Source organism: Choloepus didactylus, chromosome 1 (genome assembly GCF_015220235.1).
Source record: "Choloepus didactylus isolate mChoDid1 chromosome 1, mChoDid1.pri, whole genome shotgun sequence".
NCBI lineage: Eukaryota > Metazoa > Chordata > Mammalia > Pilosa > Megalonychidae > Choloepus > Choloepus didactylus.
Window position 1 is genome coordinate 17,309,470 of NC_051307.1, and position 12,914 is coordinate 17,322,383.

A 12,914-nucleotide genomic window follows, 5' to 3' on the forward strand; every position below is an offset into this window, starting at 1 on the left:
GCAAGAGTAAATAAAAAAATAGAAGATCTTATGGAAATTAAAGAAACTGTAGGCCAAATTAAAAAGATTCTGGATACTCATAATACAACATTAGAGGAAGCTGAACAACAACTCAGCCTCCTTGAGGAGCAAAGAACAGAAAATGAGAGAACAAAAGAAAGAATGGGGAAAAAATTGAAAAAATTGAAATGGATCTCAGGGATATGATAGATAAAATAAAACGTCCAAATTTAAGACTCATTGGTGTCCCAGAAGGGGAAGAGAATGGTAAAGGTCTAAAAAGAGTATTCAAAGAAATTGTTGGGGAAAACTTCCCAAACCTTCTACACAATATAAATACACAAAGCATAAATGCCCAGTGAACTCCAAATAGAATAAATCCAAATAAACCCACTCCAAGACATATTCTGATCAGACTGTCAAATACTGAAGAGAAGGAGCAAGTTCTGAAAGCAGCAAGAGAAAAGCAATTCACCACATACAAAGGAAACAACATAAGACTAAGTAGTGACTACTCAGCAGCCACCATGGAGGCGAGAAGGCAATGGCATGACATATTTAAAATTCTGAGAGAAAAATTTCCAACCAAGAATACTTTATCCAGCAAAACTCTCCTTCAAATTTGAGGGAGAGCTTAAATTGTTCACAGACAAACAAATGCTGAGAGATTTGGCTAATAAAAGACCTGCCCTACTTCAGATAGTAAAGCGAGCCCTACCGACAGAGAAAGAAATGAGAGAGAGATATAGAGAATTTTAACACACATATATGGAATATTACATCTCAGGTCACCGGGACACATGTTCTTCTCTAGTGATCATGGATATTTCTCCAGAATGGACTGTATGCGGAGACATAAAAACAAGCCTCAATAAAATAAAAAATAAAAAAAATGAATTTGTTCAAAGCACATTCTCTGACCACAATGGAATACAAATAGAAGTCAATAACCATCAGAGACTTGGAGAATTCACAAACACCTGAAGGATAAAAATGAGGGGGAGATAAAAACATTCCTGGATAATCAAAAGCTGAGGGACTTCATCACCAATAGATCAGTCCTATAAGAAATGCTAAAGGGAATTGAGCAGGCTGAAAGGAAGGGACACTAAACAATTGACTGAAACCACATGAAGAAATACAGATTTCCAGTAAAGATCACATGGTAAGTATAAATACCAATACTACTGTATTGTTGATTTATAACTCCACTATTTACTTCCTACAGGATCTAAAATACATAAACTGTAAGGATAAATTGGTGGTTTTGGACTCAATGTAAAATATGTAATTTTTGACAAGAACTACATAAAGGTGGGGGAATGGAGGAGTATAGGAACACAGTTTATGTGTCCTATTGAAGTTAAGTTGGTTTCAAAGAAAAATAAGATTGTTATAGATTTAAGATGTTAAATTTAAGCCCCAAGGTAAACACAAACAAAGTATCAGAGAATATGACCAAAGAGATGAAAAGTAGAGTAGGGGTTCCAAGAAGTGGGGGAAGGGTCAATGGGGAGTTAAGAAATGAGAGTAGGGTTTTTGTTTGGGGTGAAGGGAAACTTCTAGAAATGGATGGTCGGAAGGTGATAGCATTGCAAAATTCTTAATGTGATTAATCCCACTAAGGGAATGCTAGGGAGGGGTGGAATAGGAAGATTTAGGCTGTATATATGTTTCCACAATTGAAACAAAAAATAAGACAGTCTAAATAGATGACAATTAAATGCCAAGGATGATCCTGGATGGGATCTGAGTTTGGAGAAGAGGAGGCTCAAAGGGACACAGATGGGACACAAGAAAAGAAAAAAAGGAAATATAGAATTTAAGCTTTATATCAATGTTGAATTTTTTGACCTTCTTAGCTGCGCTTAATGAGATTGCATAAAATAATGTTCTTGTCCATGGGAAAGGTATATGTGAATTATATTGTTTGTTCAAAGATATGTGCAGCTTGCTCTCATATGTTCAGAGGACAGAGCAATAGACGATGGATGTTAGGGAGGGAGGGAGGGAAAGAAAGAGACGGTGGTGTGACAGGATCTTAAAGGTGATGGATTGGGTTATCGGGGGAGGGGGGTCGGGGTATGATGGAGTTCTGTGTATGGGGTTTGTACTGTTTTTGCAACTGTTCCTGTAAGATTGAACTTATTTCAAAATAAAATTTATTATAAAACAAACAAACAAACAAACAAACAAAAAAACCTAAGGAAAGTATAAGTAAGAAGAGAAAGAGACTAGCATGCCAGGTGGATATGACTGAATTTCAGGCATCTTTGTTGCACATTTTGAAGTTGAAGAGTATGATTTGTCCCTTTATTCAATAAAATAATATTTTCAATCAGCAGCATCCCAGACACTGAGAACACAGCAGGAAAAAAAATCTGAATAGTTTACAATTCCCTGGCTATTTTGATTGAATTAGTAAAGGTAAGAAAGTAAAAACTAACTGAGATAAATCCTTTGAGACAAATGCTATGGAGGGAATAAACCATTTTAATGAGAAGGAGAGTATATACTGAAGTATTAGAGAGATGTATCAGGGAGTTATTTTGAAATAATGACATTTGAACTGAGATCTGATGGAAAAAAGATGTCAGTTACAAAGAAAGAATGAAAGGACAGTAGCAAGTCACAGTGGACGAGCATGTTCACAAGCTATGTCAGGTGGTTTCACCCTTTTACGGTTGGAAATGCAAGGCCCACGTCCTCCCTGGCACCCTCTTTGCATGGAGGCGTATATGACAATGTATTCAAAGCACGGTCTATGTGCTTGTTTGGCTTTCTGAAAATGGGGAGGCTGATGATTTGTTTGATTTGCCTTTAGTGTCCTTTCCTCATCTGCACAACCAAAACTTTAACCTTAAAATCTCACAACAGAAAAGAGTCTTTTGATGTTAGGTTACAATATATTTCAATCAGGAATAATAAAGGAGTCCCTGTCTCATTTGCAGGTTCTCTGGGGATGACTCTTAGGTATCACTTTAAGAAGGCTTAGCATCTCTCTTGTAGTAACAAGATTGTAAGGGCAAGCAACAAGATCAAGGGCTCAGCCTTCTAATTTGATAGCCCCCAATGCTTGTGAGAATATCATTAATTCCCCTGGTGGAAAAATTTAATATTTCCACATTTTCCCACAGTGCCTCAAGGGGGCTTTGCAAATACAACTTCATTCTCTGCCAGAATTGTTCTGGGATGTATTCGGGCTTCATGCTAACCTGCACAAACCAACCAGACCCCACTCCCTAATCAATGCTCCATGTAATTATGTTGTTTGAATAAATGAACCATACAAGTCAAATTATATAATGTGTTAAGAAAAACATAGTTCTTGTACCTAATAAACATCTCTTTCTTTGGTCCCATACAGAAGCTGAAGCTTCAAAAACACCATCAATATCAATATCATCTTTTACCCTTCAGTCTGATTTACCTTAGTCCTAACCAAGTCCATTTAGTTCATATCTCTAATTGAATTCTGATCTCTTTTTTCAGATTCTTTAACATTTGCTGTATGGAGTAATTCTGACATTCATAGCTGCCAGACTATGGCTCTGAGACTCAGGTGTCACACAGATACCCAAATTTCCAGGGACCGACCAGGTTATACACAAAGATCTCAGCATATCAGACTTTAGAAAGAACCATTACAGCTCAGGGATAGATGTAACTGCTATAAGAGTTTACAATTTAGGAAACTTTACAATAAGCTTTCTCCTGATAACCTATGCTCTTAGACTCAATTCACAGAGTTTGCACATTATATTCAGTCCATATTAGTGAGGCATTATAATATCTTTCTTTTCATTTCTGTTTATGTCACTCAATGTCCATTCACCTCACAACTTCACTCCTTCTTGTAGCAGTTCAATATCCCACTCACAGATCACCATTCCATTCATCAGTCGATGTACCCTTAGGTCACCTCCATCCACTGAAAATTGTGAATACTGATACTGTAAACCCTCCTCTGCCAGTGTCCCTTCATGTCCCTCTTTTGAGTTCTTCTAAGAATATACCCAATAATCAAGTTGCAGGACCATATGGCAACTCTATGCTTAGCTTCCTGTGGAACCACCACACTGCCCTCCAGATGGGCTGTACCATTCTATTTCCCCACCAATGGTGATTAGGTACATCTCTTTCTCCACATTTTCTCCAGCACTTGTATTCCTCTGTTTGTTTTTTCAGATGGTTTTGTTCACACACCATATGTTGCATACTAAGTGAACAATTAATGATTCCCTTATAATCACATAGTATGTATTCATCAACACTATCTATATAAGAGCATTTCCATTTCTTCCACAAAGAAAGAGGAAGAGGTGAAAAAAGTAAAAAGAAAAAAAAGAAAGAAAAAAGTGACAAGTAAAAGCAACAAAAACTTAAAATACAATAAGAAAGTCACACAACAACATCAGCACCAAGAATCCCATACCCCTCCCTTATATCCCCCTCATAGTCATTTAGCTTTGATATATTACCTTTGTTACAATTAGTGGAAGCATATCATAATGTTACTGTTAACTATAAACTCTAGTTTGCATTGATTGTCTATTTTTCTTGAATACCACCCCATTTTTAACACCTTGCAAAATTGACATTCATTTGTTCTCCCTCATGTAAAAACATATTTGTACATTTAATCACAATCATTGACCACTCTAGGTTTCACTAAGTTATACAGTCCCAGTCTTTATCTTCTATCCTTCCCCCTTCATCCTACCTGCTCCTAACCTTCCTCCCTCCACCTTACTCACAGTCATCTTTGTTCAGCATACTTATACTATTGTCTTACCATCACTCAATATTGTGCTCCAAATCTCTCTCTCCTCTCTTTTCCTATCTGACTATAGTGCCCCCTTTAATATTTCCTGCAGAGCAAGTATCTTGTTCACAAACTCTCTCAGTGTCTGTCTGTCTGAGAATATTTTAAACTCTCCCTCATTTTTGAAGGACAGCTTCGCCAGATATAGAATTCTTGGTTAGTAGCTCCTCTTCTTCAGTATCTTAAATATATCATAACAATGCTTTCTCACCTCCATGGTTTCTATTGAGAAATCTGCACATAGCCTTATCAAGCTTCTCTTTTATGTGATGGGTCGCTTTTCTCTTGCTGCTTTCAGAATTCTCTTTATCTTTGACATTTGATAATCTGATTATTAAGTGTCTTGGTGGAGATCTATTTGGATCTATTCTGTTTGGGATATGCTATGCTTCTTGGATCTGTAATTTTATGTCTTTCATAAGACATGGGAAATTTTCCTCCATTATTGTTTCTGTCCCTTTTCCATTCTCTTCTTCTGGGACACCTATGGCACATACATTCATGCACTTCATGTTGTTATTCACTTCCCTAAGATGCTGCTCATATATTTCCATTCTTTTCCCTATCTGCTCTTTTGTGTGTTGGATCCAGATGTCTTGGCCTCTGGCTCATGAATCTTTTCTTCTCCCTCTTTAAATCTGCTGTTGTATGTCCCCATTGTGTTTTGTATTTCTTGTATTGTGCCTTTCATTCCCATAAGCTCTGCTAACTGTTTTTTCATATTTTTGATTTCTTTCTTATGTTTGCCCAGTGAATTTTTTATACCCTTCATGTCTTTTGTTGTATATTCCCTTAACTTGTTGATTTGATTTAGCATATTTGTTTAAAGATCTTTAATTAGTTGTTTCAATTCCTGTATCTCAGTTGAAGTGTAGGTTTGTTCCCTTGACTGGGCCATGTCTTCATTTTTCCTAAGGTGACTTGAAATCTTCTGTTTTCTAGGCATCTGGTTTCCTTGATTACCCCAATCAGATTTTCCCAGACCAGATGGGCCCAGGTCTCAGGAGGAAGGTGTATTCAGTATCAGGTTTCCCTGATGGTGTGTCCTAGAAGATTGACAGACTTCCCCGTGAAGCCTCTAGACTCGGTGCTTTTCCTATGCTGCCCATCAGGTGGTGCCTGTCAGCCCGCAGCTCCCTTCCAGTGCAAAGTGGAATGGTCCCCTTAATTTACAGTGTACCCAGTCCTGGCCCAGGCTGAGGGTTTCAGAAGCCAAGCTTAAGTTGTTTCTGGTTTGTTTGTTTGTTTTCCCACAGGCTCTAGGGTCTGAGTTCCTTGAGGAAGGGCCACCACTTGAGCTGGGCCCACCCCCCTTTTCTTAGGGAAGATACACCCCCCTGGGGAGTTCTCTTCAACACTTGAATTCCTCCTTTGTCTCTCTAACTCTCTTAATTCCACCCTTGCCTGGGTCAGTGGCTGACAATTGGAAACGTATGAGGCTTTCTCTAATGAGCTGCTTAGAATGAGAGGAAAAAAAAAAAAAGGAAAAAGATCAGAAGCCCCTTTTCAGAGCCAGTCTCCTGCCCCTCAGTTTTGCCGGTTAACCAGAGTTTGTACCTAGTTCTCTGTGCCCCTTTTCTTTGGGAGACAGCCACTTTCCAGCACTCTGAGCTCAGCCATCTCCAAAAGCGTCTGCCTTTATTTAGCCATGTATTTTTTTCTCTCTCTCTTCAGCCCTGCCTTCTGTCTGGAGGGAGGAACCACAGATTCCTACTTGCTCAGGGCCCATCTGTGCCTGCAGCTTGCATTCAACAGTGCAAATTTGTTAAATTAAAACTGCAGTTGGGGTTTGGTTGAGCTATATTCCCTTTCTCCCTGCAGGGACTGTTTCTTTCTCCTATAGTGAGGTTTTGAATTTCAGCCTGCCATGTCGGGGGGAGGGGCACTGGTTCTGCAGTTTTAACTTGCAGTTTCTATGCTGCAATCTCAGCAGTTCCACCTATTCCTGACTGGTGTATGATGTGTGAGCAGTCACGGATGTCCCCCAACAGTTGTTCCAGACTATTTACTAGTTGTTCCTGGCTATTTACTAGTTTGCTTTGGAGGACTAACTAAATTCCACACCTCACTATGGTGTCATCTTGCCCTGCCTCTGATTTTAATAAAATTTTGACAAGTAAAATGAGGAAAAGATAATCTCTCTTTTCTTTTCTTTCTTCTTCTTCTTCTTCTTTTTTTGACTGTGTGTTTGGTGGTACAAAGGTTGGATGTTGAGTATAGAGTGTGAAGAAAGGTTATGTTTGGATTTGGACATCTATAAATAGAAAGTTATTTATAGTTCCAGGATAGCTTAGTTTTCTGGGGTTGCTGTCACAGATACCACAGAATGGGTCAGCTTAATAGAAATTTAATTGATTCAAAGTTTTGGAAGCTAGAATTCTAACATCAAGGTATCTGTAGGCCATGTTTCCCTCTGGTCTGTAGGATCCTGCCTCAGTGTCTGCTTCCATCACATGGCGATCTGTCTCTGTCTCTCTCTCTCTGTCTCCTCATTGTCTGCTCCTGATCACCATCTCTTTATAAGGACTCTTGTCATAATGGTTCAAGGCCCACCCTCATTCAATTTGGTCTCACCTTAACTAATAACACATACAAAATTCTTGTTTACAAATGGGTTCACATCCACAGGACCAGGGCTTAGGACTCGAACATGTCTTTTGTTTGGGACTTTTTTCAAGCACCCACAGAGGGTTTCTAGGCTTTGACACTGTTGACATTTCTGAGTGGACAATTCTTCATTATAAGCTGGTTCAGTCTATCCAAGAGAGCAAATTGGCCTGGGTTCAGAACAACTGGTATAGATAGAACAGTAGCGGCATTGTTTCTATTTCAGTGAAGTGTGCAAATAAAATAACCCAAAGTGAGGTCATAAAAAGGTAATTTGGCTCAGAAGGGAGGACTAGATGCCCTTCTTTTGGGAGAAACACTTGACATGTGCAGGTGGCTGATTTAATTCTGCAATCTTCCAGTTCCCAAAACAGTGCTTTGCCAATGGCTGGTGATTTTTGTGAATTTGGCTGAGGTGTCCAAGAAATGCCCAGCAAGCTGAACTACAAAATTCGTTAGGTAGGAATTATTATTTGAAAATTAATTATGGGGAAGGAAAAACCATACATAGAAAAATCGTGGGTTCTGGCATGGTTGAGTGAAAACTGAATACTTTGGTTGGTAGAGGGGATGTAGGTAAGGGAATTTGTCCTGTTCTTCTGCTTAAATGTGCCTTTAGAACTCCAGGAGTGTATTTAGGGATACAGGCTTTCTGGGATACTGGCAAGGGTTGTGCAGGGGAGCCTGACATTGTTTCTCTATCCCTCCACATTTGCGATAGTAGTGACAGAAGGCATCCTGCAGGCAGTGATGGTCGGTCTGAGTTTTGATGGACAAATAGAAGGTATCTGGCTAAGAATTAAGTGTAGGAAGAAAATAGTAATGGTTGACAGAGGTATATGCATTCCTCTTTTATGTTGAAAAGATTATGTATGGTAGAGTAGATTAGTGAGACAAAAGGAAAAACATACTTCCAAAATCATGATGAAAATTTTTGTATAAAACTGAGAACTTTTGATAAAAGCAAAGCTTTTAAAACTTTGAATATAGAGTGAAATTTACATATCATTATGGGACAAAACACATGTGCTACTGTAAGCCATGAAAGTGTTAGGAGTTTCATCTGCACTTTTGATATCAGGATTAAAAGTCATCTATTCTCCATCAGCTTCTGAGTTACATCTGCAAGGAACAGCAGTGTTGGGAGATGAAAATAATTCTTTATTGATTCTAGGACTGTTCTGGTATATTATAATGTAAAACTCTGATAAAATCTGCACTGGAGAAAAACTTAAGTTTCTGACCTAACTGAGGTTTTCTGCTTCTTCTTCTAAATTAAGACGATTATGCTTTCAGAGGCTCTACATCCCCGTTATTTGCACAACCACAAAAATGTTAGAGTAAAGGAAGGCTTACCTGCCTCTTCAGGATGTCTGATTTCTTGACATATGAAAGAGAAAAATTATGAAAAATAATTATTTACATATAGAGCACTGTTTCCACAGCCATAAGCTTTGAATTATCAGATGTTGAACAGTTTCTTAGACTTTGAGGAGAGTTGAGCAAGGATGAAAGTGGAAAGTGCAGATTGGGTGCGAGAAGCATGGCAAGTGGTTTCAATAGTTCAAGAAAAACAGAAAAATATTCTTTTCTTATTCCATTTTAGGAAAGAGGAAAGAAGCAAAGGTGCAAATTTTCTCTAAATCCCCCAAAGCCTAGTTATTTAAGATTACACTACTAGGACAGGAGGTTTGGGAAATGGATATCAGGTATACTTTTGGGCACATGATTCGATAAGATAATTTTTTTTGTCAGAACAAATTAAGATGATGCCCTCTAAATAAAACTGGGTCTACACACTTATGGGCTTATATTTAGCCATCTATTATTGTCATGAGTGACTGGCACATAATTTAAATGTTTGTTGGCCAAGTCAGAGAAGGAATGGCATGTATTGCCAATTTCTGACAGTATATAAAGGTCTCAGGGAGGTGGAAGACATCGACACTTCAGAACCTTCCTCGTGCAACCCTCTTGACATCCCTCATCTTGAGAACATGTGTTGTAACTACTACGGCAACTCCTGTGGCTACGGCTGTGGCCTGGGCTGTGGCTATGGCCCCTATTATGGCTGTGGCTATGGCTGTGGATATGGGTCTCACTATGGCTGTGGCCTGGGCTGTGGTTATGGCTGTGGGTACGGCTCTGGCTGTGGCTACGGATGCTGTGGCTACCGGCCCTATGCCTTCAGAAGATGTTATTCTTCTTGCTGCTAGAGCATCACTATCTGAGCACCAATTGCTTTTGGAATCACACTTCCAGGGATAATTCTGATGTCAGGCTCTGTACCCCAAGATTTCTATATCCAAAATTGCATGCTTGACTGAGTTTGTACCATGAAGTACTCATCTTTGAAAGGCATGTATGTGGCCTGTGGCTGCACTGTATACTCTCATTATTTTCCAATGTCAGCCTTTTCTCCATTAATTTCTGATTCTCTCTTTTGACTGTAAGAAACTACAGTTAGGGATATCCTTTATTCTCAATTAAAATTTTTCTTTTTTTATAACAAATCTTTGTGTACTTTCACATGAATTACTCACGTCTGATTTGCTATGGCAGCATTTGAAACTTGGGCAAGGAATATGTTGGCTGAACCTAGGTTCATCATTGATATAATACAATCATTTCTTCTTATACCCATGTCATAAATGATGTCTTCTCCACCTCTTTCTCATATACTACATGGTCAGGCACACAAATACCCAGGCAAAAATCACAGAATATTTCAGAACTCTGCTTTGGAAATGGAATGAGGGTCTAGAATGGATTCAGAGGAAAAAAAGGGGGAGGAATGTCACCGATTTAGGAGGTAGTGGGAATAGTCAAAAGGTTGGGAGATGAAACTTGAGTTTTTGAAGGAGTAAATGAATGGAAGAGATAATCCAGGTCTAATGATAAGATAGAATTCTATCTGGGTGTTAAGCATAAGGAGAAAAAGAAAGGAATGTATAAATTAAACAAGATATACTATCAGTCCATCTGGCTTTGATTAAATTTCAGTTATCTTTATGTGCATAGTTTTAGATTGAGAAAATTGATTTATTCAACAAATATATATGAATATTTTCAATGGCCAGCATCCCAGGCACTGAGTACACAGCAGAAAAAAATCTGAATAGGTTACTGTTCTCCAGGTGTTTACATTAAATATGTAGAGGTGAAAAAGTAAGATTTAAGTTTGATATATTACTTTTTGAGACAATTGCTATGGAGGGATTAAAACAGTTTAATGTGAATAAGAGTATGCACTGAAGTATTAGAATTTTGAAATTCTGACATTTGAACTGAGATCTGATGGTAAAAAGATGCCAGTTACAAAGAAAGACTCAAAAAGATAGTGGCAATTGCAAAGGGACAAGAATGATCGTTAAGTTCTAGGAATGGTCAGGTGGTGTCATACCTTTTCAGGTGCAAACAAGCAAAACCCACTGACTCAAAGGGGCTCTCTTTGGGTGGGGGCAGATGTGACAGTGGGTGAAAAGCCTGGTCTAGCTGCTTGCTTGGCTTTCAGAACATGGGGTGCTTGATGCTTTGTTGGGCTTTGTGTTTAGTGTCCTTTCCTCATCTGATCAACCACAACTATAACATTTAAATCTTAAAGAGAAAAAGCCTTTTCAGATTCTGTAACAACCATGTTTCAATCAGCAGTAATAAAGAGTCTCTGTCTCATATCTGTGTCATGCATCAGGTATAAAGTTTGACCCTCCGAGGTCCTAAGTGGCTAAGAAAACCCAAATGGGGGGACAACAAGGAAGATGGCTCTGCCATTCGAGTTAGTGCTAGAGTAAGGCTATGGCCAGGAAATAACAGGCTAACTGTAGAATTTGTGTTTAATTTAATCTATCCATTTTTTTTCATGAAAAGTATGATTGAGTACACATTACATTCCAGACACTGTACCCAGATTCGGTTATCCACGGTGTGCCTAATAGAGTTTGTTTTTGCCTTGAAAAACCAGTATCCAGAGACCTGAAGGGAGAGGTGTTAGAAATAATGCAATCCATATAGAAGGTTAATTTCAATAATCTTCAGGCATTGTCACCTGAAGGCAGATGCAGGCAGTGATAATGAAAGGAAAAGTGTCTATTCTAGGGGATTGGTGAAGTAGAATTTATAATTTTGAATTTCAAGGATGACAGAAAAGTAAAGAAATAAAAGGAAAAAAGAATGGAATGGTGATTTACTTTCTTTATCCTTATTGTTAAGTATAAAAAAACCCCAACAGAGTGATTAGATTAGAGCAGTGACCAATATCAGAAAATATCAGTAGGATAATTTCTCAACTGAAGGATAAATATCTAATAATGAAGTTAACTGAAAATGAAATCAGCAGCTTATGAAATTCTCTGCTTAAGGCATTCAATAAAGTACTGGATCACCACCCATTCCTTTGTTATCAAAATTCAAATATCCTTTAGAAGGAAAGATCTTCCTAAGTTTCTGTTTCCTTCCATCTTTGAATTCAAGTCTGTATTATAGATACTAATTTTAAAGATTAGAACTGATCTGATTCTGAATATGGTGATTTAAATAATATTTATACAAGTAAGATAAGGAGAAGGAAATCTCACACCTTTTTTTTGACTGCTTGTATGGTGGTGGAAAGGTTGGATGTTGAGTATAGAGTGCGGAGAAAAGATATGTTTGGATTTGGACATCTATAATAGAAAGTTATTTCTAGATGCAGTGCACCTTCATTTTCCAGGGCTGCTATCACAGATACCACAGAATGGGTCAATGTAAATGACAAGAATTTAATTGACTCACAATTTTGAAGGCTAGAGGTCCAAACTCAAGGGGTCATCAGGAGATGTTTCTTTCTGTCTGTAGCACCCTGGCATTGGCTCAGTCTCTGCCTAGATTACTCTCTCTCTCTCTGTCTCCTCTGCTGTCACTTCCTGATCACCTGTCTTCTAATGAGGACTCCAGTCATAATGGGTAAAGACCCACCTTCATCCTGCTTGGCTTCACCTTAACTAATCACATACCAAAGTTCCTGTTTACAAATGGGTTCACACCCACAAGACCAGGGCTTAAACTTAAACATGTCTTTTGTGGGGGGATTTTTTTGGTACCCCACACAGGGTTTTCACTTTGGCAATAATGGTATTTCCAGCTGGATAATTCTTTGTTGAAGAGGGGCCCAGTGTCTCCAGGAGAGCAAAGTTCATCAGGACCACCGGTATAGATACAACAATAGCTCTAATGTTTCTATTTTTCTTGTAGTGTGGAAATAAGATAACACTAAAATGAGACTGTAAAAAGGAATGTGGCTCTGATGCAAAGACTAGATCCCATTCCTTTGGGAGAGACACTTGATTTGAGCAGGTGGTTGATGCTGAGACAAGAACCCCATGTGCTTTATCTTTGCAAACTTCCAGTTCCCAAGAGAACATTGGCCTCTGGCTTCTGCTCAGTGTCAGTGAAATTCAGCTGAGGTTTCCATGTAATGCCTTGCAAGGTGAACAACAAAACTGGG

The 12,914-nt window shown here is 38.5% G+C and overlaps 1 protein-coding gene across 1 annotated transcript; it reads left to right on the forward strand.

Annotated features, from left to right (window-relative positions):
- Nucleotides 1–9,429: 9,429 nt before the first annotated feature.
- Nucleotides 9,430–9,648, forward strand: LOC119543952 (keratin-associated protein 21-1-like). The gene has a single exon (XM_037848912.1). The coding sequence runs from the start codon at nucleotides 9,430–9,432 to the stop codon at nucleotides 9,646–9,648; it is 219 nt and encodes a 72-aa protein (XP_037704840.1).
- The last annotated feature ends 3,266 nt before the right edge of the window (nucleotides 9,649–12,914 follow it).

Coding starts and splice junctions, on each gene's coding strand:
- LOC119543952 (XM_037848912.1), top strand. CDS start 9,430: ATGTGTTGTAACTACTACGGCAACTCCTGTGGCTACGGCTGTGGCCTG.